Source organism: Frieseomelitta varia, unplaced genomic scaffold (assembly GCF_011392965.1).
Source record: "Frieseomelitta varia isolate USP_RPSP 00005682 unplaced genomic scaffold, Fvar_1.2 scaffold_898, whole genome shotgun sequence".
Taxonomy (NCBI): Eukaryota; Metazoa; Arthropoda; class Insecta; order Hymenoptera; family Apidae; genus Frieseomelitta; species Frieseomelitta varia.
The window spans coordinates 104,312-129,118 of NW_025110698.1; the positions used below are offsets into that span (position 1 = coordinate 104,312).

General features: G+C 37.7%; 7 protein-coding genes across 17 annotated transcripts; 4 read left to right on the forward strand and 3 right to left on the reverse strand.

The window, feature by feature from the left end:
* The first annotated feature begins 95 nt into the window (after nucleotides 1-95).
* Nucleotides 96-2,070, forward strand: LOC122537286 (ADP/ATP translocase 4-like). Of its 2 annotated transcripts, XM_043670344.1 has the most exons (5): nucleotides 311-378; nucleotides 460-729; nucleotides 920-1,142; nucleotides 1,224-1,367; nucleotides 1,957-2,070. In XM_043670344.1, the coding sequence occupies exons 2-5, from the start codon at nucleotides 470-472 to the stop codon at nucleotides 2,047-2,049; spliced, it is 720 nt and encodes a 239-aa protein (XP_043526279.1). In that variant the 5' UTR covers nucleotides 311-378; nucleotides 460-469; the 3' UTR covers nucleotides 2,050-2,070. The 2 variants fall into 2 exon arrangements, with proteins under 2 accessions (XP_043526280.1, XP_043526279.1); XM_043670345.1 differs by lacking the exon at nucleotides 1,957-2,070 and adding an exon at nucleotides 1,433-1,719 and having other exon boundaries at nucleotides 96-729.
* LOC122537278 (L-asparaginase) lies at nucleotides 2,003-5,651 on the forward strand. Its single transcript, XM_043670328.1, has 9 exons — nucleotides 2,003-2,050; nucleotides 2,085-2,297; nucleotides 2,391-2,502; nucleotides 2,618-2,732; nucleotides 3,013-3,349; nucleotides 3,792-4,106; nucleotides 4,234-4,538; nucleotides 4,627-4,800; nucleotides 4,865-5,651. Exons 2-9 carry the CDS (start codon nucleotides 2,114-2,116, stop codon nucleotides 5,228-5,230), a joined length of 1,908 nt encoding a protein of 635 aa, XP_043526263.1. The 5' UTR covers nucleotides 2,003-2,050; nucleotides 2,085-2,113; the 3' UTR covers nucleotides 5,231-5,651.
* LOC122537285 lies at nucleotides 2,243-10,005 on the forward strand. 2 transcript variants are annotated; one of them, XM_043670341.1, is made up of 6 exons: nucleotides 7,169-7,451; nucleotides 7,544-8,045; nucleotides 8,149-8,234; nucleotides 8,303-8,489; nucleotides 8,733-8,874; nucleotides 8,944-10,005. In XM_043670341.1, exons 3-6 carry the CDS (start codon nucleotides 8,149-8,151, stop codon nucleotides 9,348-9,350), a joined length of 822 nt encoding a protein of 273 aa, XP_043526276.1. In that variant the 5' UTR covers nucleotides 7,169-7,451; nucleotides 7,544-8,045; the 3' UTR covers nucleotides 9,351-10,005. The 2 variants fall into 2 exon arrangements, with proteins under 2 accessions (XP_043526277.1, XP_043526276.1); XM_043670342.1 differs by lacking the exons at nucleotides 7,169-7,451; nucleotides 7,544-8,045; nucleotides 8,149-8,234 and adding an exon at nucleotides 2,243-2,248 and having other exon boundaries at nucleotides 8,315-8,489.
* Nucleotides 5,706-7,108, reverse strand: LOC122537287. Of its 2 annotated transcripts, none has more exons than XM_043670346.1 (5): nucleotides 6,801-7,108; nucleotides 6,483-6,676; nucleotides 6,226-6,412; nucleotides 5,941-6,118; nucleotides 5,706-5,882 (listed from the first exon to the last, which is right to left on the reverse strand). In XM_043670346.1, exons 2-5 carry the CDS (start codon nucleotides 6,669-6,671, stop codon nucleotides 5,726-5,728), a joined length of 711 nt encoding a protein of 236 aa, XP_043526281.1. In that variant the 5' UTR covers nucleotides 6,672-6,676; nucleotides 6,801-7,108; the 3' UTR covers nucleotides 5,706-5,725. The 2 variants fall into 2 exon arrangements, with proteins under 2 accessions (XP_043526281.1, XP_043526282.1); XM_043670347.1 differs by having other exon boundaries at nucleotides 6,483-6,716.
* Nucleotides 9,468-15,327, reverse strand: LOC122537274 (transmembrane protein 8B). Of its 6 annotated transcripts, none has more exons than XM_043670320.1 (6): nucleotides 14,947-15,327; nucleotides 13,130-13,373; nucleotides 12,729-13,006; nucleotides 11,766-12,398; nucleotides 10,836-11,688; nucleotides 9,468-10,742 (listed from the first exon to the last, which is right to left on the reverse strand). In XM_043670320.1, the coding sequence occupies exons 2-6, from the start codon at nucleotides 13,309-13,311 to the stop codon at nucleotides 10,580-10,582; spliced, it is 2,109 nt and encodes a 702-aa protein (XP_043526255.1). In that variant the 5' UTR covers nucleotides 13,312-13,373; nucleotides 14,947-15,327; the 3' UTR covers nucleotides 9,468-10,579. The 6 variants fall into 6 exon arrangements, with proteins under 6 accessions (XP_043526255.1, XP_043526253.1, XP_043526252.1 ...); XM_043670318.1 differs by lacking the exon at nucleotides 14,947-15,327 and adding an exon at nucleotides 14,351-14,473; XM_043670317.1 differs by lacking the exon at nucleotides 14,947-15,327 and adding an exon at nucleotides 14,334-14,436 and having other exon boundaries at nucleotides 13,130-13,380.
* LOC122537273 (probable ATP-dependent RNA helicase spindle-E) lies at nucleotides 14,387-24,743 on the forward strand. Its single transcript, XM_043670316.1, has 11 exons — nucleotides 14,387-14,461; nucleotides 19,575-19,648; nucleotides 19,755-19,975; nucleotides 20,036-20,327; nucleotides 20,410-20,867; nucleotides 20,946-21,315; nucleotides 21,385-21,551; nucleotides 21,626-22,810; nucleotides 22,902-24,041; nucleotides 24,107-24,441; nucleotides 24,517-24,743. The coding sequence occupies exons 3-11, from the start codon at nucleotides 19,802-19,804 to the stop codon at nucleotides 24,653-24,655; spliced, it is 4,260 nt and encodes a 1,419-aa protein (XP_043526251.1). The 5' UTR covers nucleotides 14,387-14,461; nucleotides 19,575-19,648; nucleotides 19,755-19,801; the 3' UTR covers nucleotides 24,656-24,743.
* On the reverse strand, nucleotides 15,509-19,403 carry LOC122537277 (protein O-mannosyl-transferase 2). 3 transcript variants are annotated; one of them, XM_043670325.1, is made up of 15 exons: nucleotides 19,320-19,403; nucleotides 18,658-18,830; nucleotides 18,493-18,576; nucleotides 18,333-18,417; nucleotides 18,168-18,272; nucleotides 17,976-18,084; nucleotides 17,630-17,898; nucleotides 17,456-17,562; nucleotides 17,196-17,388; nucleotides 16,934-17,137; nucleotides 16,705-16,856; nucleotides 16,542-16,630; nucleotides 16,322-16,470; nucleotides 15,854-16,263; nucleotides 15,509-15,773 (listed from the first exon to the last, which is right to left on the reverse strand). In XM_043670325.1, exons 2-15 carry the CDS (start codon nucleotides 18,753-18,755, stop codon nucleotides 15,668-15,670), a joined length of 2,160 nt encoding a protein of 719 aa, XP_043526260.1. In that variant the 5' UTR covers nucleotides 18,756-18,830; nucleotides 19,320-19,403; the 3' UTR covers nucleotides 15,509-15,667. The 3 variants fall into 3 exon arrangements, with proteins under 3 accessions (XP_043526260.1, XP_043526262.1, XP_043526261.1); XM_043670327.1 differs by lacking the exon at nucleotides 19,320-19,403 and adding an exon at nucleotides 18,981-18,997; XM_043670326.1 differs by lacking the exon at nucleotides 19,320-19,403 and having other exon boundaries at nucleotides 18,658-18,966.
* Nucleotides 24,744-24,807: the final 64 nt, after the last annotated feature.

Below are 24,807 nucleotides of genomic sequence, written 5' to 3' on the forward strand. Positions count from 1 at the left end.
GATCAAAACGCAAAGTATATATGGCAATCTGATTCTGCGATCGACGTCAAATTACTCGGATTGGACACTCGGTTACACGTCGCCGTTGACTTCGGTGCTTCCTTCATCATTTCCGGGATCTTGGCAGTCATATTTAGAACTGTGACCGCGCCAGTGGAAAGGGTTAAATTAATTTTACAGACACAAGCGAGTAGCCATCAAATAGGACACGGGAAACGATCCGCATACTCTGGCATTTTAAACGCACTTGTTAGAATACCCAAGGAGCAGGGGTTCGCGTCTTTGTGGCGCGGGAATCTTCTCAATATCTGCCGATATTTTCCAGCCCAAGCGATTAACTTTTCCTTTTACAATCTCTACTACGAGATCTTTCAAAAAGTTCGTCCGACAGGTTATCAACGAGATTATCCATTTTTCATGCGTCCTTCTTTCAAATTTACGCGCGTAAACATCGTACAGTGTTGCGTAGATGCTTGGACCGAAGACGAGTTGCAGTCACATCGTTGCGCCATTCTTGTCCGGCGGTGCCGTCGGCTGCACCTCCTGCACAATTCTTTACCCCCTTCATTTCTGCAATACTCGAATAACTGTAGACGTCGGTGATAACAATATAATTAAGAGAGAATTCCACGGGCTCAACGACTGCATAAGTAAAATTTACAAAAGCGACGGCTACAGAGGATTTTATCGAGGGATGACCCTCTCGATGTGCGGGCTGTCTTTGTACAGGTTTCAAGTAAAATTCATCATTTCATCAGTTAAAATATCGTGCGAATGTACAAATTAAAATATTCTCGGCGGATACGCAATTACTTTTGAAATTCTACTTCGAGATAATTTGTTTCACGACGAATTATTCTCAACGATGAAATTATTCTTTCGGGCTACGTGGATGAAAAATTTAGAATGAACTTTGCAGGTCCATTTACTTTGGTGCATATATAGTTGGTAAACGAGGATATATGAACAATTATGCAACCGATCCTCCGACAGGAAGCGCGCCATTTTTGATATCACTGACTATTGCTCAGTTAGCGTCTTATCTCGCGTTAATTGTATCCTATCCCTTGGACACGATATCCAGACAAAAAATGCTTTGGAGCGGACGCGAAGCAGGAAATTACGTGTCGGCGCGTCAAGTGGTCTGTAAAGAATTCTAAATTAAAATGGAAATTTTCTATAGATTCGTTTCTAACGAGCACGACAATTCGATATTTCGTCAGATCAGTACTATCATAGAGAAAGACGGCTCGGTTGGTTTTTATAGAGGCGTCTCTGCTAATTTAATAAGCGCTGTTTGCGGGTCGTTAATTCTGGTTACATACGATATAATTAAGGAACGTTTTAACCAGCTAATGGAACCCAAGGTATTTGTTAACTATTGATTTTATTTTAAACAGTCAGTTTTAAAGCATTTTAAGCATCTTTTTAGAACACGAAATCCGAGATTTGAAGATCGTTAAGAGGCACGAATGTGTCGATACAAGGTTTTAAAACTACGTATCGTCCAGTTGCATTTACAAAAATTGTATTCCCAGTGATATAATTATACAAAATTAAATATCGAAAGAAGTTCAAGCGAGTTTTAACAGTCGAAATAAAAAAAAAAAAAAAAAAAAGAAAATGTTCAAAGCTGAAAGTTTGAATTCTCTTTTTTTCAAAATTGACTTTTCTTAAAAAGAGCGACGGAGAAAAATGTCATAAAAATCAGCGTGATAAAACGACGATAGAAATCGCTGTTGACATAGTGTTATCTAAGGTCAATAAACGCGTGTATTAAATTACAGATTTAATAAACATTGCTTAAACTATAGATAATAGTTGGCGATGTAATTCTCTTTTAATACGAAGATGTTCATCGTTCATTTAGCGCATTAAATGTTTCTTCTCTATTTCGAACATAAAGTGTAAAACACGTGACATGTGTATGTTTATTTTGAATTAATTCATCCGCAGTGGCGTCAATCTCCATGTTTCACGTTGATTGGGAAAACACGTGTGTGGAAATCTCAGTTCACTAGTCACATACGACCCGTAGGAATTGTATAACAAATCACTCTTCGTAGAGACCTCGCAGCGATAACGTTTGATTACGATACGTGGAGCACGCTCAATGTCACAGTCAATTTCAAATATGTTGCACCTGGTGAACCACGTTGATAATCACAAAGAAAACAACATGGAGCACCTGAGGAACAATAGTTCTGGTTCTTTGATCACTGAAAGTGTCCGTGAAAGTCGTGTGCTCGTTCTTTATACCGGCGGTACCATCGGAATGATTAGAAATGAAAACGGAGGTAATGCGCTTCTATTTCTTCTTTACGTCGAATCGTGATTGCAGTAGGGTCCAATTAGGAAGCTGTAAATATAATGAATATGTTTTGTTATAGCTCTCGTACCTAAAGCGAACGCTTTCGTGAAAAAGCTACGAAATTATCCGCACATGTACGACCGAGAATACGCGGAAGCACGATTCGGATTGATGGGACCATTGGTACTTCCGTAAGTGCATAATGAAGCTAATGATTCGCACGTCTGGAGAAATTAAATAATCTCCATGAATTCTCAAGACAAACTAATAGATAGACATTTGTTTTCATTTGATTTTTCTTTGAAGAATGACCGCGACCGACAGCAGACGTGTTATTTATAACGTATTGGAATACTCGCCGCTCTGTGATTCTAGTAACATGACAATGGACGATTGGATTCGTATCGCTGATGATATTAAGGTAAAATATATAAATGGACTTTATATAAATGGACACGTAACTGGAGATACATACTACGTTATGATCTAATCAAAGGCATATGTATTCATAGGACTCGTTTCGGGAATGTATGCAAATGAATGAGAGGAACATGAATGCATGTAAATGAAATTAGAACATAGTGCAGAGATGTCACAACTACAGTTCACGTTAAAGTGCTCGCAGCACTTGTTGATTATATTTTATATTTTGCATGACATTTCGAGAAAGATTTCGCGTTCAGTATATTTTGCTTTTCCAGCTGGCTTATGAACATTTCGACGGATTTGTCATTCTACATGGAACGGACACGTTAAGTTACACGGCGTCTGCCCTCTCTTTTATGCTCGAATCTTTGGGCAAGATAGTTATTTTAACCGGCTCCCAGGTCCCGATTTTCGACAGCAGAAGTGACGGTTTGGACAACTTTCTGTCGTCGCTAATAATAGCCGCAAATTACAACATACCGGAAGTGTGCGTGTACTTCGGGACAAATTTGATGAGAGGGAACCGTACCTGCAAAGTATCAGCCACATCGTTCGAGGCGTTCGATTCGCCGAATTTTCCGCCATTGGCCAAGGCCAATATCAAGATAGAAGGTTAGCAGTTGACCCAATTACGGGATGCAGTTCCCGTTAATTGACTGTGGTTTTACTCGTTTCGTGCGGATCGTTTGCTTTCGCGGATAGCAATATATACTTCTCACCGTTAAATCGACCTCTAAGCGCAAATCGATAGATGTAACGATAGCGTAATTCGTAGAAAATAGTATTATCTCCATGATGAAATCTACGTTTATATTACCGGTATCATAATATATATGATACTGGCGTTAACACGTTCGTGCACATGCGTTAATTCATTGTGACACGTTTTGTGTGTCAAGCTTCGCTACGAAGCTTGGTTATTAACGTGCTGAGAACGTAGTTAAAGAGGAAATGCATTAACATACGCGAGCCGTTTGTAATTTAAGAATGCGTTCAATGCACGTCACGACGTTTTATCAACGTCGCTCATATGTAGTGTACGTCTGCATTGCAGTGGATTATCGGGCAATATTTCGACCGTGCACGTTGGAAAAGTTTCACGTGCACACGTCCTTGAACAGGAATGTCGGACTGCTGCGGATATTTCCAAGTATGACGACACACTTGATAAAGGCGTTTCTACAACCCCCGATCGAAGGCGTTGTGCTGCAATCCTACGGAGCGGGGAACGTGCCCATGAATCGGGAGGACATAATTAAAGAACTTTCCGCGGCCACGAAATGCGGTATCATCGTTGTCAATATCACACAATGCGCGACAGGCTGCGTTACGAATACGTACGCCTCTGGGAAATTGCTGGACGATGCTGGTGCAGTATAGAAATTATTTGAAAAATAATCTCGCACGATATAACATACATCTCCCATGTCGGATTTGAAATTTTGCGATTCTAAAGCTTTGAAAACTTTGAAAAAAAAAAAAAAAAAAAAAAACAGGTATAATATCGGGGTTCGACATGACGCCTGAAGCAGCGCTGACCAAACTCGCTTACGTGTTATCGAAGACAGAGTGGGATTTACAAACGAAGCTCGAAATGATGCAGACGAATCTCCGCGGGGAATTAACCGCGGGACGACCGCCGCGTCACGAGGATCTGGATCTCGTCGAGGCGGTTGCAAGATCTCTCAGGCTCTCCTCGACCGCTGAACGTCAGGAATTAGGATCGATTCTTTTCCCTGCGATGTTAAACGCCGCGGTGCTGAGCCGCGATATCGTGAAACTCGAGGTCTTGAAGGGATACGTAAGCACGTGTAATTAAGCCGTTTCTCGCGCGACACGCAACTTTCACACACGGTGTAAGTAACTTCAACGTACAACTTCTATTCTAGGGCGCGGACATATCGCAACAAAATGCAGATGGTCGTACGGCAATGCACATCGCTTGCTGCGAGGGTGACTTAAATATCGTTCGCTGTCTTTTACGAATGGGCGCCAATGTTCACATTAAAGATCGATTCAATCGTACACCTCTCATCGACGCGATAGAGTTCGATCATCACGAGGTAAACAACATCGTGCATCATGTTCGTTCCATGTCTGTGTTATATTTCTATTTCGATTTTCCAGGTCATTAAGATTCTGATGCAGTGCGGGGCGCATTTGCACGGAAGCGCGTACGCGATTGGGGAGAAAATGTGCGCGGCGGCAGCTGTTGGGAACCTGAAGCGTTTGAAATCGTACAAATTGGCGAACGCTGACCTTTCGCAGAAGGACTTTTCTGGCAGGACGCCGTTGCATTTCGCCGCGCTGCACAACAAGACGCAGGTCCTCGAGTTTTTGTTGGACCAAAACGTGGAGACGGGATGCCTCGACAAGACTAGTCAATCGCCGCACGATCTTGCGAAAGTGTCGGGCGCCGCAGATGCAGCGAATATTCTGTCATCGGCCAGTTGCCCGAACTCTACGCTAATTACAGAGGAAACTTCGAGATGAAAGTGAAACAGTCTGTCAGCCACCCCCCCCCCCCCCCGTAGTCACAATAGCGCAATTTTATCCGAGAAATCGCATGAACAGAATGAAAATAAAACCTGCGTACCTGTGTGTGTGTATGTGCGTGTGTGTTAAGCGCAACAATCTAGAAATGGACATCTTTATTCTTGTATTGTATTCTCGTTCTAGTTGGAATAATATGATTGCGGCAGACCACGTAAATACGTTAATTTGTCGCAGAACAGTCGTTAGGCATTTCATACAATAGTCGACGAAAAGTGAAAGTCTAAAGTGACGGTGATTATGTCTGGAATCATGAAGCGTGTGCACGTGGAGATATTTCATACGACGCGAGTCAGAATAATAACATATATCCTTGGGCAACGGTAGGGTGTTTAGAGTTTTAAAGTGTGAAGGAGAAAACCAACGTTGGATTTATTCGTTTCTATGCAAAGAAATATTTCCCTTTTATATCTGTACACGTTCGTCGTCGTTACATTACATTATCCCAAACTCGCTCATCATACTTTTCAAAAGTTTCGGCGTTATTAAACAATCCTTGTAAATGCGAGCGCAATCATGACCTGCCTTTCGTCCGGTGGTCACAGCATCTTCAATGATCGTGCCATTTGTGACACCTTTGAACCAGCTATGACTGCAATTGATCAATTAGTTTAACGCATCAAAACGTTTTCGTAGCATGTCAACTTTACCTCGACAATCCATCGATTATTTTATCTGTGCTCGTTGGATTCTCCGAGTGCGCGGCCACTGAAACGATCGAACAGACGACACGTTGCATACACGGGGCCACGTAGTCATTGTTAAACATCATTTCATTGATGGTGTTTCCCATTTGCGACCATTGCACGCCATCATTATCCACCGAGCCTAATATTGCACACAATAGAAAAATTATAGAACACCTAACAGAAGAATAATAAAATACTAAAGTATCATATTAGTGAATCTAAGGGATCGTGACATGATTTACTTACGGTAATTGTATTGCGGATGCGTTGTTTTCGAGAACAGCGGCGAAACAACGCCTAACAGGCTGACTATTAATCCAACAATTCCAAGGGATTTCGTGTTAATGTTGAACAATGCCGGGACCTCGCCGTTCTCCCCAATTTTGTACTCGAGTGGTATCGAAATGAAGGGAATCGACACGTCCCAGTCAATCTGTGAATTGATTCTGTCTAGATCGAGAGCGAAAGTTACTTGAAAATTACTCGACTCTCTTCAAACTTACGCGAAGCAACTCGTGACCTGGGTTGAAAGAGATCAGCCCGCCGCTTGGATATTTTCCAAACACCTTTGCACCCTGTGCCCTCGAAGTTTTCGTTTTTCCGTTGACACTGTCCTTCGACTCGGAAAGATGCAGCAAACAACACAGCAACAACGTGACGGAGCGTTTGAACGAGTTTCTCATGATCTTCATTCTCTCTGCCGGAAAGGAAAGTTGATCCGTAACGAGTGGTAAGAACTGGTTTCGGTGCAAGTAATTGCAAGCAATTCGAGCAAATTATTGGCAAATTGTTGGCAATAGAAACAGTTTTGTTTCACTTACGGTAGATACGGAAAAACAAGCAAATCGCCTAATTGGAGCGAACACAGAAACACATGTGACGAATCCTTGATCCTTGCTGGCAGTTTTTGTACACAGTCCACCACTCGTCAACTAGGAAACTCTGTTTTCACGAGCGGAATTAACGAGCCCGAGTGAGAGAGAATTCTGGTTAAATTACTGTCGCGAAACGGCACACTGTCGCCACAGCTGTTACGCTGGTCATCGTCACGCCTAATTCCGCATATTCGCGCGAAGAAGCCGACAAGTTTCGCAATTACGTGTGCCCTCGCGTTTTCATTGTTTTCGCAAAAAAAAAAAAAAAAAAAGTAGTCTGACTCGAGGGACTACTCTTTCGCCTTTCCCCGCGATTCAAAGATGATTCGAAGCGTGATGATTCGAATTATCATCATCGACAGATCTCTTCTCGCTCTCCTCGTTGAGATTAAAACGACAGACTCGTCGAGATTGGGACGATAACACGATCGAGAGACGCTGATTTTTTTTTTTTCTTTTTTAATTCGTGCGCGCATTCATACGTGAGGTTTGTTAGTGCACGCTCGTGACTCGACTTTCGTGAATTTTCCAGAGCAACCTGCAGAACGAATTCCTTGTCTCGAAGCCAGGTAGACGGCGAACGCATAGTCGCAAAACGTACATATGGCATGTCAATTTCATGGCGTTTCCGCCGTTTCTTTTCCCTCTTTTTTCCGTTTTTAATAATAAATAATTCCTTTTCACTTCAGTTGCAAGATCATCGTCACGAGCTTCAATGAACAAAACTAGATAAAAATAAAGGACGACAGTGTTGAAAGTAAATAGACAACGTTCGCATGCTATGTACCAATTGATCTTCTCGTGACAAATTGATTCTTTTGCAATGAGACGCGAAGAATCACGAGGAGCCATCAGGAAGAGATGGTCGAACGCGTTCAAAAGATCCTTATCGATCTTGTGAAAGATCAGGCTCGACGACAATGACTCGCAGCGACAGTTTAACGTCCTGTTGCCTCTTCAGAAGAAACGGACGAGTCACGGGACCGTGATAGCGTCCCATGGAAATCTAACAATGAAAGCGAAACCACCGGTTCCAATTATGTCCATGGTCTGTCATGTCGTGACGATTCGGAGTAGGTGCACGGCTATATATGCCAGGGACAATGCTCGTATCCTTCAGTTCCTTCAAAACCAAACTTCGTCTATGACACGTCCTCGAAAATTAGTTTGCTCTTCGCGTTTCACTTTAAGGTAAAAATGCTTACGCGTTTGTACGTGGAGGCGAATCATTCACAGTGAGACGTAACATCTCTCTCTCTCTCTCTCTCTTGTTTAAAAAATTTCTTTGTCGTAGATGTCGTTCAATGTTCGAGACCTCGTCCTGTTGCTATTATCCTCGATGGCAATTGTCGGAGGCAGTCCGAAATTCGACGACGGAGGGTAAGATCCGAGTCTTTTTCCCGAATTCGTACGACATATCTCACTCAAATCGAGTTGAAATACATTAGGTTTGTACCGAGTTCCATGATATATTTGGAGAAGAATGGAAAGTCCCATGACCAGATAGCCATGCCCTCCGAACCGAAGCTGCGCAGCGAGACATCGACGAGCCGGAGCGACGTGGACAATAACGATATCACGGATCGCAGCCAAGAAGCTCGATTTGGATTCACGAATCTTGGTAGCACAGGAAGTGTAAGTCAGTCCAGATTCTTATCAAATCTCGCTCCTTATGAATATAAATTATAATGTAAATATCAATACATTATATTAATATAAATATAAATGTCAATACATTAATATAATACAATATAATTTATATTATATTAATATAAATATAAATGTCAATACATTAATATAATACAATATAATTTATATTATATTAATATAAATATCAATATCAATACATTAATATAAATATAATTGAAATGGACACAGGGTTACGGAGTATCAACGTACGCTCCAGCGAAAATAGACTTGGGAGGATTATTCCTGGGCGCTATCATAGGGATAGGATCCATTCTCATCATACCTAAGCTGCTCTACGTCCTTTCTGGCACCTACGGCCATTACGCAAGAAGTAAGGCAGCTCCGTTTGAAAGAACAATTGTCGCGTTGATGTTTCGCTAATGATAATCTCCGTTTCCAGGCGAGGAGAGCGGTTTCACGCAGATCGTGACGAAAATGGACGACGTTCTGGCTCATCACGGTATCGACACGACATCCTGCATGCAACGCGCTGTCTGTACCTATTCGCAGCAGGCCTCCTCGTCGATGAAAGAGGCCAGCAAGTTGGACGACGACGAGAGGGTCTCGTCGTTCGACCGCGTAATCGATACAATCACGACGAATCAGATTTTCCGAACAGCTATGGAGGGAACCGCGATACAGGAGGCGGTGGAAGCAGGCAGAGCCGGTCGAAACTGTTCGCGGACGTACCCACATTGCGGATTCTCCATGGAAACTATGATGTCCCTGTTGTCGAACGTGATCACCGCCGTCGCGGCGATTAATACAGGACTGACCACGGCGCCCACGGGGACTGGGACGTTGTAATTGTATCGACAAGGGTCGAAATTTCTGTCTAATGCAAACAGAGCATCCTGTTTGAAACGATTTTCAGACACTGGATTGGAAGAAGAAAGAAAGAAAGAAAAAAAAGAAAAGGACAAATTGCAACAGATCTCGTTTCACGTTTATTTGATTTTACACACGTGCGAACCAAGAAAAGTGAAATTGTTTCCCACGCAAAGAGTGCTGACGGGAGTCGTTGGTTCGCGCAGTTTAGCGTATATACTTTCCTTCGGCGTACACTCTTGTCAGTTTACACGATCTTCGTGTAAGACAAAACAGGACCGTACGGAGTTACACGGCGTAACGATTTCTTATCTCTCAGTGTACAACTGAGTTGCTGCACACTGTATCTATCTCTAGATACAATATCTTTCAGAGCGTATATAAATAGAGTTCTTTTCTTCCATTAAAATATACATATGTGACTCGCGTGCGAGGGTTTTGATTCCTAAGACGAGAGAATTAATGTGAATATTCTAAAATCACAATAATAATGTTAGACATTGATATCGAGCCGTCGATATATATTCGAATTGGAACATAACAAGCATCGAGAGAATTCTCGACGAGTTCATTTGTTAATTAGATAGATGCACTATGATACAATTCACGTTACCAAAATGCAATTTCATTTTTTTTTTTGACGAAAAAAATAGTGGCTTTCTCTGTTATATTCTATCCTAGAAGTTCTTTGGTCCTTAAGCGAAATACTTAAATCTACATAAATCTTCGTTGAACGCATTGTCAAAGCGATATCGATTTAGTAAATACATCAATAAATTCAACAAACGCAAGCAATATTTTCAAGCGTAATATTTTCAAGAAAAAAACATGTCTCGAGCTATCTAATTGCGCGATAATTAAGTGTAACGACAGATAACATCGATACAATTAATACTTTCGTGAAATTCATATTGCTTGACAACATGCATTTGATAGTTGAACAATTACCTATTTTGTAAATATTACTCGACTTTTACAAGAATAAGATCTCTGAATAATTATATTATAATATATTACGTTCGATGTATCGTCGCCTACGAGCACCGTCGATTGCTACAAATATTCTGTTTTGTACCTGTTTCTTTCATTAAATTGGCAACGAGAGTCTCTCCTCGAGAGACGATAACACTTTCTTTTTTCTCTCTCTCTCTCTCTCTCTCTCAATAACATTCATTTCACGTACGAGACAACGTATTTTTATATAACAATCATTTCATGTATTGCCGCTTCGGTAGAAGGAGTATAGCTCCTATAGCGACGCACACGTGCCAGAAACTGTGCACGATATAGTAATTCCTTCTTGTCTGCAGAAAGGCGTAACAAACGAGACCGAGGGAAACTAGAAGTAGACCAGCCGGAAAATAAATGCTTCTGCGAACATGAACAGGGGACATTTTTCTTCTAAATATAATTCGATCGAGCTTCGTGAGTTTTAGAAAAAAAAAAAAAAGACTCGAGACTTGCCTGTAAGGACGCGACGGATAGCGAACCGTCCCTCTCCTTTTGCACCTCATGCCCCAGGACAGGCCGATGAGCGCAGAGCCGGTTATAGCTGGCAGAAGAAACACCCAAAGGGCTGTCCGATCCATTTCGGCGCTCATAGCGAGGATGACGGCTCCGGTTATCTGACAGAAAGCGGTGAGCTTCGGCCCGAACGATGCCATTGCTACCAGCGTCACCCAAATGGACAAGAGCGCGTTGAAGAAGTCGCAGAACTGCAAAACGCTCAGTCTCATGATGCACACGCTGTACACGTCCTCGCCGGCCTCGCAGGCATGATAGAACGTCGAGAAAAACATCACGGCAGCGTAAACGATCGCTTCCGTGAAATATTCCCGACGAACGGCCACGTAAACGGAGCCGATGAACGCCAGGTTGCTGAACGTTAGCAACAGCACCCGGACTATTATGTCGCTGTTGCTGAGGACATACGTGTCGTCCGCGCAGTCGAAGCCTCTGTAAGCGCCTGAACAGTGACACGCGGCGAACACAAAGCCGCCGCTCATGTAATGCATACACTTGCCGTGAGAGTTGCAGCGACCTTCGATGCAAGGTAAAGAAGAGATACGGCTCTCCACCTTGGTGTTGCAGGGGTTCATGCAGTCGCAGTCCTCGCAGGCGGTCCCGTTCAGGCAGGTTGCGGCACAATGGCAGTTTTCTTCCAAGCAGAACGCTCTCAGACTTATGTGCCAGATTCCTGGTTCCGGGAATGGAATGTGAAGGGTGGCTGGACCTGTGTAGTTCACGTAAATGTCCGCAGCTGTCGTGTTCTCCATACGAGTGCAGCCTCCGCCGGCAGTAATGTTCGAGTAATAGCCTGGTAGATCAGATTTCTTTTAACTTACAATTTGACAATGACCGACCTTTGTTATGTTATAACTTTCAATTGCTCACCTAATGAAATGCACGCGATCACAATAATGCTCTTTTTCTCTTTCTCTTTCACGTCGACTAGCTTCAACCCAAGGGTCAATGTCCCGCCGACGTCGTACACTCGACCAATTTCGAAACTGAGGACGGACAAGGTGTCTGAGGTCAGATTGAACGCCGACGGCTTTGTACTGTTCCCACGCAGGTGCTCGTAATCGAAGAGGAAGAAATCGGGCAACGACTTCCTCATCAAATCCACGGACTTCACTTGGCCCGAGTCGTGCGCGGCGGAGTTATCGAGAAACTGCAGGGACACGTTCGAGGATTCACCGGAGAGCAACCGAAGGGTGACATAGTGAAACGCGTCCGAATACGGCTTGAAGAATACGGTGGCGTTCGTCGTGTTCATTATCATTCCTGCCAGATGATCCTCCGCGATCACGTGAACCGCGATCCGACATTCTTCGCCGCAGGTCGACTTCAACGACAAACTGGAGTCCACGAACTCGTCGGGGATGAACAGCTGCATCACCGCCGAGTCCACGCTCTCGTTCATATGCACCTCGTATTCCAATTTCGGGTCCATTGGCGAAATTATAGAGGCAAACTCCAAGAGCAATTCTGCGTCCAGTACGGTGTCGCACGATGCTCCGAGTCCTGAAAATGTTTATATTTAATATTAATGTTAAAATGTAATATATTATATTATAATTATATTATAATATAATAATAATAAATTATATTATAATACAAATATAGTATAATATAATATAATGTTTGTTAAATTTTAAATATTTATATTTATGAATATTAATATTAATATTAATATTAAATATAATAATATTATATTTAAATATATAATATATAAATATAAATTAAATATTAAATTATTTTATATTAAATTAACATTTAATATCAAACGTTTTTATTTAATGTTAATATCAAATCATTTGTCTTTCAATCTTTGTCTTTCACTGAATGATCAACCTTGTTGCGTGATCTTCCCATTGTCGGGATCGCTCCAGGATCGAAACGCGATGGCGTACCAATCGCCCGGCGCGGGTGCGTCGATTCTTATCATGTATTCATCCCCGTTGCTTTCCATGTCCAGGGCATAGTACCGTCGTCTCCCTTTCATAAGTTTCGCCGCGATCTTTGATCCATCCGGCCGCACGAACGGCAAGCTACCGGATTTCAGGAACACGGAAACGTTTCTAGCCGAGCATCTACCTATCCCTCCGATCTTTTCTTCTTTTACAGTGAACCTATAAATATACGACATATATATATATATATATATATATATATATATATATATATAGTTACAGTTGATTGAACGCAATTCATAGTGATCACAGCCGCTTTTCTGTATTATTCGCGAAGTTTACTTGAATCCTGCGGTGACCGTGCAATCCGGGACATTGAAGTGGATAATGGAGATGTGACGATAGGCGTAATAGTCGTCGAGAACGTTGTTGGGTCGATGAGCAAACCGTTCCAATTTGCCGCCCAGGCATCGTTCTATCGCGAGGATCCATGCAAACGAAATGGCTAGTACGGTATCTCGCATATTATAGATCCTGCGATTCGCCTCATAACAAGCTACTTCTTCGACTGATCGGCAAAGATATCCTGTTAAAAAAAAAAAAAAAAAGAAATTGAAACATGCTTTAGCATCTGCCCTTTCAATTGTAATCGCCCCCCCCCCCCCTTTTGAATCGTAAGATTGTTAAAAATTTATTTAAGCCACGATTCCTTAGAGTCAGATTGGAGATGGTAAGATTACTGAATAAGGTCTTGACGATAAATGAGGAAATATTTCAACTCGTGTTAATTCGCGAGAAATTAGGGGGGGATTAAGTAACAGAAGTTACACCTTCGCAGCTATCTTTTACGAAGCTCGGGATGTTGAAGAAGATTCGCGCAATACGCGTGACCAACTAGGTCAAATTCCACTGCCAATTCCCGCGCTTCCTGCGCTTGCAAGATAGCGACAGATTGCACGAATGCGTTTCCGCGCCGCGATACAGAACTCATCACTCGTGGAAAACATTATCTCCAATACCAAGAAATTTTTAACGTTTTAATTTACGATTTATCGCGGATGACGCACGAGCCAATAGCAGAAAATATTATCTAAGAGGAAATTATTGAAAGGTACAAACAAAAGTCGTAAAAATGCATTTGCGAAACAAGTTACACGACCATTGTGATGATCGAGCGAATCTGTTAAATAATGCATGGAAAATTGATTTCCTATAACGCGACCGCTCGTCAATTAGGCTTTAATAGTTAGCCGAGCTATTATAACACGTTCGAACCACTTGCGAACACGTTGCACGATAGATGTGAATAATTTGAAGATTGTATTTCACTTAGTATCACTTTGCACGTACGATCAATCGTTTGTTTAAAACGGCAAAACAGAGGAGGGGGGCGAGATTAATTAAGTTTCACAGTCTCGGTTCAGACTCTCATGGATACATTATATCCAAGCGTTGAAAAAGTAAACGTAATGGACGAAGTTTAAAATAAGTGTAATGCGAGAGCAATATGGCAATTAAATACGTGTGTAGTGTCACGTGTCTGCGTGTCAATGCACCACCTACACGTTTGCATCCGATTAACGTCGTTACGAGCGTCGTTCGTAACGTTTCACACATGTTTCACATGGGGGGACCGAGATACAATTACGTTTACAGAAGGAACAATGCCGGCTGGTGAGTCAAGACGAATAAAGTTGAAACTGTTCTGATTATCTTTGGCTCGGTGCAGCAACAAGTGTTTCTAAACAATGAACACTTTTAAATCACTTCGTCCGCGGATGAACTTGTCAGCCAATTGAAACGAGCGCGCGCGAATTTTACCATCATCGCTAATCGGATATTTTCGACAACGTTAGTTGAAACAACGACCAACTACCCCACTGGTTGATCAAATTCTGTCGCATACCGCCCGACACTGTTACTAACGAGATTTTCAAACACGCACACACACACGCACGGAGACAGATGCTTTTAATTTCGCGCGATTTTTGCAGTCTAACGTAACGCGGATCTAGGAAGAAACAAGACCCTTGGGTGTCGAAGCTAGAACCTCACTAGACTCGGTCGTTTTGTGTGTGTGTATGTGTTTTTTTTTGGTGGATCATCGATAAGATTAGTCATGCGGTTTTAGACGCACACATAAGCACGAGAACACGTACCGGATACTCGTAAGGACACGTGGTCACCCTGACAGCTATTCCTGATCTCACGTGAGAGTGCGTTCGCGGTCGCTCTGAACAGACTGAAAATCCCCGGGAGCTCTTTATTGATCGTTTACCGCGAAAAGATTCGCGCTACCATTCACCGGTTAGACACACGTTTGTAACGAGGGATTTTACTTGACGTGAATGTGGACTCGACGTCCTGATTTTACTAGATCGGGTAATCTCGAGAGATAAGGAGAGAGAATTCTTATGTGCCAAGATTTCTTCTTAATCGGGAGCGTACGAAGAATTGAGACGGTGTCGCAATTGAGGAGGCGTAACTCTAACACGTGGGTCGATCAGCTGAGCAGACCACGCTTACTCGAAACCTTCTTTTACTACGGCTAGACATCGTGGGTGTTCGTATAGCGTTCCGCTTTCGTGGTGGCATGATTTCTTTTAAAAGATCGTTTACGATGTAATTACCCTTTAATAAAAATTTAAAAAAAATATACAAAAAAAAGAATGTTATTTGCATAATTTTGTAATTGAGGATGGAAATTAAAGAGAAATTTTATAAAATATCTTTTATATATGTATATATATATATATATAAATTTATTAATATGTATAAGTCATAGATTCCTCATATTTTGCTGATAACTGTATTTCTATATAATATTTCTTTATAGTACTTTCTTATAAATTAAAAAAAATCAAAATACTTCAGTTTTCGTTAAAATTCCCAAGTATCCATCCATCTTAAAGAGTGCATTGGGCTCTCAGGATCCAATGAAGAAGGACCAACCATGCCATAAGCCAATGGAGAAAACAAATAGAAACTAAATAATATGAATAAATAATACGTATATAATTACTTCGTTAAACAATTACTTATTAGTCAATTGTGTTGTATACTTGCCTGTATATGGTACTTGAAATAACAACTCCTACTATTGTATGATATATAAAATTTCCAATTTTATTTGGAAATAAAATGATTATATTTTCGATAATGTAATTTAAAGTTGTTCCACTTAACATTGAACTGTATAATAGAGCTGGGAAATAATGATGGAAATATAAAACTCTACTCATTGCCCAGAATGGCGCGTAATGGAGTATCCAACCGATAAAAAGCCATTTTCCTGCATTTAATATTTTATCTCTTTGTTCGAGGACAGCAGGAGTTTCTACACAACCACGTTGTTGCCGTACACGGGCGTGAGTGTACAGCAAGATAAAAAGTATTAAAAATACAATATTGCTCCACCAAATGATTGGATTACCAAGTAGATATATCCTCAAACTGTTCCCAGAGAAGAACTGGCCCTGCAAAATTTGAATGACTGAATTATATTTTTCTACTATTTAAAATAATGTAACCTACCCTATAATTAATAGGCCATTGCCAAGGACGCGATGACACTTCCCCTTCCTTAACTTTTAAATCAGAATTTCCTTGCAACATTACTGCATGTGACTCTAGGAACCTATCTAAGAATCCAGGTGCATATACTTGAAAACTGACGTTTGGTACTAGAAAAAAAAATTAATAGAATACTATATACATTGATAATGATAATACTAACAATTATGATAATACTAACATTTTGCATAATTATTGTCTTCAATGTTCCAAAATGCATTCTTATCTCTCATATTTGGGTTACAGGAAACTTCTTGTTGATTATACGCCCTAAAAAAATTATAATTTCTGTCAAATTTTTCGTCACTCTTCTTCATTTGAAAACACAGAGTTTCACAACTAACCACTTCGGCAATGTTTTACCGCTGCATGTTAAAACGCAATGGTGTAGATAATGTACAAATTTTAATTTACTCGTTACGGTTTGAACTATATCGCCGTCTTTGCCGTTTGCTATTAAAATCTTCCATACATCGTTAGCATCACCAGTGCCATTCTAAAAAAAAAAAAAATAAAAAATAAAAATACATGATTACATAATTAAAATTAAGAATTTGAAGAAGATGGACTTACTTCGCCATATCCTGTAACTTGATAGTGCTTTTTCGAAATAGGAGCGATCTCTTTATGCGAATGCAAATTTCGATGAGTAATAACATGTTCCAAGCGTATGAGATCACCATGTTTTACTAACATTGGCTCCGATGGTATACCATCAGTATCAAATTTTTTTATGAACCATAAATTATTATCATCTTTATGCGAATAAGTCGTGATCTAATGAAGAAAATCTATCAATATTTTGTCAAAATATACGACCTGACAAAATTAATACCTGTTGTTGTCTAGCTCCTATACCTTCTGGATAAAGATGCCAATGCGAATGTAAATATCCTCCGCCAGTTCTGTGGTTTTTCAGTGTAATTGTGGCTCCGTAAGCTAATTGTCGCGGCATCGTTGCATTATACAAAGAATTTCCTTCCAATAAGGATTGGAATTCGGAACTATAAAATCCATCTCCACTTCCACTGAAATATTTCAAATTATTAATATACTTGTTAAAACGTACAAATATAAAATAAGGAAATCGTTTACCTTTTGTTTAAAACAGAAAGGTGAATATAAAAAAATAACATGTATAATAATACTGGAATAAAAATGAGACAAATGCACCGTGCTAACAAATGTTTTCCTACATTTATCTGTAAAAGGTGTAATAATAAAATTAATTTGTTAACTTCAAACGATTGATAAATGCAAGAAGCTTACAATAGATTTTGTTAGATCTCCCAATTCTCTCCATAATTCAAAGGCAGTGTTTAATCCAACTAGTAGAACAACAAACAAACCAACAAACTTTACACTAATTGTACAAGCAAGAAAAATTCCTGTGAATGATAACCAACCCCACCATTTCCCTGTAAATGGCTCATCATGAAGAGAACCTATTCGAGCCATTCCCCAAGTTGCACACATCATAAAGCATAATAATATAGGATCCAACAAAATGTATTGATTTAATGTCAATAATCCCACATCTAAAACACATGAATTACTTAGTAATGTAACTATTTCATTAAATGAACAAAGTGTGAGTGATAAACCAAATATATACCAAATAAGATAAATAGTGCAGAAAATGCAGCTGCTTGGACAGATTTCGTTAAGTCCCATACAATAAGATATGATAAAGGAACTATCGTTGCACCTAAAAATGTACAAAACTGGAACATAGAAAATGTTTATAAAATTTTCATTGTTCAATAATCTTTATAATCTTCACAATCCAATATTATAATGCACTTACAATTCTCATACCAACATATTTAACATTTTCAAACTTATCTCCTGGTTTTTCAAAAGAAAATGTTCCGTCATATCCAGTTAAATATCCAGATAATGCTATTAACATCTAAAAGATAATATAGATTCTTAACATATTATCATAAATGAAATCTTACATGTTATTTACCTTTCCAAGAGGTGGATGAACGTCAAAGAAAAAAGTTCTATTTATATACCAACTTCCCATTTTACCAAAATGAGTTTCATCCCAACTAAAATATGCAATATTTATCCACAAGTCAAGTATAAATTTAATTTAGAGATATTTTTTATTATAGAGTTCTTACCAAACATGTTGTGGTTCTGTAACTTTGTAAAATCTTGTCCCTGCTGTAAGTATTATAATAATACCAAATAAAATCCACCAATTCCTATGTAAATATGTAACAAAAATTTTATTAAAAAATGTTGTATATAAGATTTTAAACGAATTGTAATATACAACCACATACAAATCCATTGTCCCCTTTTCTGTAATTGTAGACATTTTGTGCGAATGTATATTCTTCGTTTTTTGTGCACATTGTGAATTACTGCTTGCAGTTTTCATATTACTTATTAACACTACTAGAAAAGTTGATAAATTTGGAACCTGTCCTGTTTTCTTCTTCTACTGTACTTGGTTCTAAACGAAGTGAGTTAAAGTGAGAAACATTAAATGTAAATGAAATATATAAAAAGCCTATTTATTTTCATGTAAAAAGCTAGTATAACTGCGATAATCTACAATCTATATTTAAATTTGTTTGTTTATACTACTGCCTTATTGACTGACCACCATAATCCCCACCAATTCATGGAAGTGCTAACTCGCGTCAGTATAACATAACACGTGCATTATTCATCTTAAATCTTGATATATATTTATATAGTTTGTTTCTATATAGATTATCGATGTCATAATCTTGACACTTCGTTAGTAAATTCAAATAAAATATACCAATTGAGATTATTAAGGTAGAATCTCTGGTACAAATTCTATTTCTTTTTTGTTAGTTCAATACATGAGACTACTCATAATTATTTATCACGGCAGAACTATTTACATCGCATAAGACAAATACGTTTATTAGTGAGATAGATATGTTATAATAATTTTCTGCATTATGCATACCTTAATGTACACTTGTGTTGTCAAACAAAGTTCTCTAAAAACCGCTATGTTTTACAGGGCTGTACAAACAAAAACTCAAACCATCACTTTTTCATTTTGTTGTTAATTTATGAAAGTTAAAACAACTTAAAATCACATCAATACTATTTGATAGGTAAAGAACGTAACAATACTTCATTTAGATTTGAATTATAGAATTATAAAATTTCAATCGTAATTACAATAATTCATTGTTTTTAACACTGTGTGTTTCAGATTAATCGGAGCACGTTCATTTCACGACGAAAAAATAATTGTTAAAACTTATAGAGAAGTGTTCAAAGTGCAAGGTACAAACTAATATATTTGTATGAATTGGGTTTTATAAAATTAATTTTTTTTGGGTAAATTAAATGCACATGTATATACATACATTTTATATATATGTAATTATAGATTATAAATACAGAAATATTTATTGTCCTTGATATCCCTGATATATAATGGATCCATTTGATTTGTATAATAACTGTGGAAAATTATTACCTGGCCCAACAAGCCGGAAAAAACGAATACTCAAAAATGTACAATTGGAAAATACAACTACACAAAGCAAAGAAAAAGGAATAGATTATGCAGCAGAATATGTACAAAAAGAAGAGGAAGCACTTCTGCAGGTATAATAATGTAGAGATTGAACATTACTAAAAATTTTACTTAATTTACTGTATTTTTAGAATACAAACTATAATGTAAACAGTCAAAGTAATTTTGAAGCTGTATCAATAGGAACAGTTCCTACAGATGTGCAAAATGAAGAAACATTAAACATTTACAAAACATACCAGTTTGTTTATCATGCAAAGCCAAATTTAGTAGTTACTGCTAAAAGAGATCAGATAGTTTCCATGATTGAAACTAATTCAGTTGTAGTAATTCAAGGACCAACTGGTTGTGGCAAAACTACGCAAGTACCACAATTTATTTTAGATTCTTGTTATAAGAAAAAACTTCATTGCAATATTATAGGTAATTCTGTTATGTACTTGTAAAGATTTGATTTGATCTTTTACATAGAATTTTTTATAATGTGTGTAATCCCATTTCATAGTTACACAGCCTAGAAGAATTGCTGCTATAAGTATTGCAAAACGTGTCAGCCAAGAAAGAGAATGGCCAGTGGGTACCCTTGTTGGGTATCAAGTGGGTTTAATAAATCACACAAGTAAAGATACACGTTTGACATATTGCACTACTGGAGTGCTTTTACATAAACTGATAAATAGCAAAAATATGTTGGACTATACACATGTCATACTCGATGAAGTTCATGAAAGGAATCAAGATATGGATTTTCTTCTCCTTGTTGTTCGAAAATTACTACACACAAATTCACGTTCAGTAAAAGTTATATTAATGTCTGCTACATTTGATGTTGAAAGATTTGCTAAATATTTTTCATCACCTGTGGGAAATAAACTTATTTCTGCACCTATTATTAACATTCCAAAGAAAACTTTTTTTAATGTTGGTATTTATTACCTTTGCCAAATGGGAGCATTAGGACCAGTAAATGTTTCAAATTTCTATTCAAGATTATAATATTTTTAGATGTATTTATTACATTATATTTTTACTTTGTTGTAGATACCTGAAATTTGTGCTAGCAAACCAACTGTTACGAAAAAAATGATGGAATTCTGTGTTAATCTTATAAAAGTTCTCGATGACGTAGATATGAAAGCTGATGACGCAAATTATGATCAAGAAACAAATGTTTATGAAAGACATGTGATTCTTGTATTTTTACCAGGAATTAATGAGATTGAAGAACTTAATAATCTGTTGTCTTTACCAAAACATGAACAGAGTAAATGGGATATAGTCATACTACATTCCTCAATTACAAGTGAAGAACAACAGCGAATTTTTCATAAACCACCCTATGGTTATCGTCGCCTTATTTTATCTACAAATATTGCTGAAAGTAGTATTACTGTTCCTGATGTAAAATACGGTTTGTTGAATTATAGTAAAAAAGAATTTTTCTATAAAGCAGCAATCTTCAACTTTGTATTCTTTTTAGTAATTGACTTTTGTTTAATAAAACATCTTGTAACGGATCCACATACGAATTTTCAATGCTTAGAATTAAAATGGTCGAGTAAGGTAAATTGCGAACAAAGAGCAGGTCGCACAGGTCGAGTAATGGATGGTAGAGTATATAGATTAGTACCGCAATTATTTTATGAGGTAATTTCTATTACTGAACCAAAACATAACAATGTTAATATAAAATATGTATGTAAACTTTATAAAATTTATAGACTACTTTAACTCAAGAAGTATCACCTGAAATATTACGAGCTCCATTAGAAAATGTAGTTCTCAAATCAAAGTTATTGGACATGGGAGAACCTAAAGCTATCCTAGCACTGTCTCTTGATCCACCTGATCTTGGAAATTTGGAAAAAACGATATTGTTATTAAAGGAAACAGGGGCATTGCTGAATAAGATTAATGAAATACAACCTTTTGATGGAGAATTGACAGATCTTGGTCGAGTTATGGCTAATCTACCATTGAATATTCATCTATCGAAATTAATAATGTTAGGACATGTTTTTAGTGTTTTGAAGGATACAATAATTATCGCAGCTAGTTTGTCTGTAAAAGATATGTTTAGTAATCCATTCCAACAAAAATTATTAGCCTACAATGTTAAACTCAGTTGGGCGGCTAATTCTTGCAGTGATTGTATAGCTTTCATGAATGTATATAAAGTATGGATTACTGAAAAAGCTAATCGTCGATTAAATAGTGACGCAGAAGAAAAAAACTGGGCGACAAGGAATTTTGTACAAATTAGAGTGTTACGCGAAGTTAAAGCTCTGATAACCGAATTAACAAGTAGATTGGGAAAATTAGGTATACAAGAAAGCGCCGGCGTCAATAAAGTTGTCTGGACTGAAGAAGAACGACCATTTGTTTTAAAAATTGCAATTGCTGGTGCATTTTATCCAAATTATTTTATCAAAAACACATTCGATATGGAAAATAAATTCAACGAACGTATGGGAATAAAATTACTAGGTGGATTAGATCCATCAAGAACAGTATATTTGCCAGGATGGCCTCTGAAACAGCCTGGATTATTGTATGCTCGCAGAATTCAAGATATCTTTAAACAGAACTTGACATCTGTCGGAAGAGTAATCGTATCTTTCGACGGTTCTTCTCGTGTTTACATTCAATTCGTTGAAGACAAGTTTGAGAAACAAAATCAAAATACAAAACAAATATCTCCATTTGTTTACAAAGCAATCAAAATGAGACAGTCTAATATTCCTATAGAAGTACCGCTTTTAAATGAAGATGTAGCTTTGAGACGAGCGGATGAGATGAACTTATACAAAAAACACTTTTTGACACCTACAATTGTGATAAAAGACAATGTCAAACCTGAATTACCAAGTTTACGAGTATCTCGTATTCCTTTGATAATACGAAATGTATGTATTTTTAACGTAACTACAGAGTATTAAATTAATTTAAACAATTAAATTTAAACAATTAAATTAATTTAACAATTTAAATTTTCAGATTGAAAATCCTGGTCGTTTCTGGGCTCAAAAACGTGATCCTACAGTTAAAAAAAGACTGAATAAAATAGAATCAACCATTAAACAAATGCAAAGCGATGGATTTAGAACATTGAGAGAGATCCCAGGAACTGGGACGATTGTAATTGCACCATACGAGAAAAATAATCGCAAAGTGTATCTTCGGGCCATAGTAGAAAATTATGCATCATTGCCAGAACTGTTAGTAGAAGTCTTTTTTATGGATTATGGTTATTCAAGCAGATGTCCATTGCGCGATTTGAAATATTTGGAGCCCGATAGCGGTATTTCTGATATTCCTGCATTAGCTTTTGAATGTAGATTGGCAAACATTCAACCATTCATGGCACAAGGTTTCTACGATAATTGGTCACAGGCTGCATGTGATTTATTTTGTATGTTAATTAGCAAACCCGGTTTATTTTTTTGTGAAATTTATTCTGTCGTCAATGGCGTGGTTATAATGGAGCTAATTCATAAAGATGAAAGAAATGAAATTAGTATAAACAAATGTCTTCTTGAAAAAAAGTTCGCAAAGAAGAAAGAAGAAGGTTATTTTTCACGCTTTAATCATAATTTAAGACTGCAACAATCAAATATCTCGAACGAAGAGTGTTATCATTATGAGAAGTTACAATATGATCAAGACTATATGCCAGATATTTATCCAGAGTCACCTGCAGAGTCTGAATGCTATACAACAGAAAGATTACGAGGCCCATTTTCACCACTAGAAATTGAATTAATGCATCTTATTAACGCTGGAAGAGATAAACATGCGAAAATGGCGACGAATTCGATAAATTCTGTTCTTTTGGACACCGATCCTGGAGATACTTCTCAACGACTTTTAGTAGCAGCATCTGTTTCTCAAAATCCGACTTGTAACAATTTAATACTATATAATACAACGTTAATGCCGCGTCTTCCTGGATTAACTGCTTTACTTGTATTAATTTTTACGCCATATATGGAATTGCGACGTAATGATTTTGGAACTTACTACATTGGTGCGTTATGTGGATTAGGTTTTGATCCTATTAAGAAGAGTAGTATTTATCCAGAACATGATATAGACCTTCAATTTGACACTGAAATTACTATAGATGATTTGCAATTTGTAAGTGCAATTTGCATTTTTTTTTTAACTTCAATCTGTTTAATTTCGTTGTTTTTGTTTATTAGATAAATAGATTACGTCATTGGATGAATATTGGAATGCAAATTAATTATCGATCTGACGGCAGCAATAATATGGAAGAAATGATTATTTGTCAAAATAGAATAAAAGATGCATTATTGAAATTAATTGAGAAAGAAAGGAAAACTCGACCTGTTGAAATGATTGAGAATTTTAGTAACTGGAACTTGTATGATGAAAATTTATTACTTCGACCTAATAAAACATCCATGATCACAAATAGTATATACAGACTCCATAATGCATTAGAATTGGAAGAAACAAATGAAACACATGAAATTATAGAAAATATAAAGAATTTACGAGAATTGGCAATTGAGTAAGTAAATTACTATAATATTTATTAAATTTTATCGATTATTTCAATTATTTCATGTTGTTTTTTATATTATAGGAATCCAAAGTTACCTGAAGATACAAAAATTTCTTGTAAGATATGTAATGTTGTAGTATATAACATAAATAATCTTCGCAGTCATTTATACACAGCAAAACACAGACTAAACGAGAATATGTTAGGAATTAAGATTTGAATCATGAATCATGAATCATAAACCGAATATATATTATATTATGTGTTACATGTTATATATACCATAATAGTGAAATGACTAGTATTCTCTACAGTAAAGAAAGTAAAAAAAATTGTTCTATCAATTTTATTTTATGCAAAACATTTTTTGTT

Coding starts and splice junctions, on each gene's coding strand:
- LOC122537286 (XM_043670344.1), top strand. CDS start 470: ATGCTTGGACCGAAGACGAGTTGCAGTCACATCGTTGCGCCATTCTTG. Junction 730..919: donor TGCGGGCTGTCTTTGTACAG/GTTTCAAGTAAA, acceptor TGAACTTTGCAG/GTCCATTTACTTTGGTGCAT. Junction 1,368..1,956: donor ACCAGCTAATGGAACCCAAG/GTATTTGTTAAC, acceptor ATTCATCCGCAG/TGGCGTCAATCTCCATGTTT.
- LOC122537278 (XM_043670328.1), top strand. CDS start 2,114: ATGTCACAGTCAATTTCAAATATGTTGCACCTGGTGAACCACGTTGAT. Junction 2,503..2,617: donor ATGGGACCATTGGTACTTCC/GTAAGTGCATAA, acceptor TTTTCTTTGAAG/AATGACCGCGACCGACAGCA. Junction 4,539..4,626: donor TCGAGGTCTTGAAGGGATAC/GTAAGCACGTGT, acceptor CTTCTATTCTAG/GGCGCGGACATATCGCAACA.
- LOC122537287 (XM_043670346.1), bottom strand. CDS start 6,671: ATGAAGATCATGAGAAACTCGTTCAAACGCTCCGTCACGTTGTTGCTG. Junction 6,413..6,482: donor CAGGTCACGAGTTGCTTCGC/GTAAGTTTGAAG, acceptor ATCAATTCACAG/ATTGACTGGGACGTGTCGAT. Junction 6,119..6,225: donor GCATCCGCAATACAATTACC/GTAAGTAAATCA, acceptor GTGCAATATTAG/GCTCGGTGGATAATGATGGC.
- LOC122537285 (XM_043670341.1), top strand. CDS start 8,149: ATGTCGTTCAATGTTCGAGACCTCGTCCTGTTGCTATTATCCTCGATG. Junction 8,490..8,732: donor ATCTTGGTAGCACAGGAAGT/GTAAGTCAGTCC, acceptor AAATGGACACAG/GGTTACGGAGTATCAACGTA. Junction 8,875..8,943: donor CTACGGCCATTACGCAAGAA/GTAAGGCAGCTC, acceptor CTCCGTTTCCAG/GCGAGGAGAGCGGTTTCACG.
- LOC122537274 (XM_043670317.1), bottom strand. CDS start 14,360: ATGCAAACGTGTAGGTGGTGCATTGAC. Junction 11,689..11,765: donor GATCGCGTGCATTTCATTAG/GTGAGCAATTGA, acceptor CTGATCTACCAG/GCTATTACTCGAACATTACT. Junction 10,743..10,835: donor TATCCGTCGCGTCCTTACAG/GCAAGTCTCGAG, acceptor TCATGTTCGCAG/AAGCATTTATTTTCCGGCTG.
- LOC122537277 (XM_043670325.1), bottom strand. CDS start 18,755: ATGAAAACTGCAAGCAGTAATTCACAATGTGCACAAAAAACGAAGAAT. Junction 18,273..18,332: donor TTCATCCACCTCTTGGAAAG/GTAAATAACATG, acceptor ATTATCTTTTAG/ATGTTAATAGCATTATCTGG. Junction 17,899..17,975: donor TGCACTATTTATCTTATTTG/GTATATATTTGG, acceptor CATGTGTTTTAG/ATGTGGGATTATTGACATTA.
- LOC122537273 (XM_043670316.1), top strand. CDS start 19,802: ATGGATCCATTTGATTTGTATAATAACTGTGGAAAATTATTACCTGGC. Junction 19,976..20,035: donor AAGAGGAAGCACTTCTGCAG/GTATAATAATGT, acceptor CTGTATTTTTAG/AATACAAACTATAATGTAAA. Junction 20,328..20,409: donor ACTTCATTGCAATATTATAG/GTAATTCTGTTA, acceptor CCCATTTCATAG/TTACACAGCCTAGAAGAATT.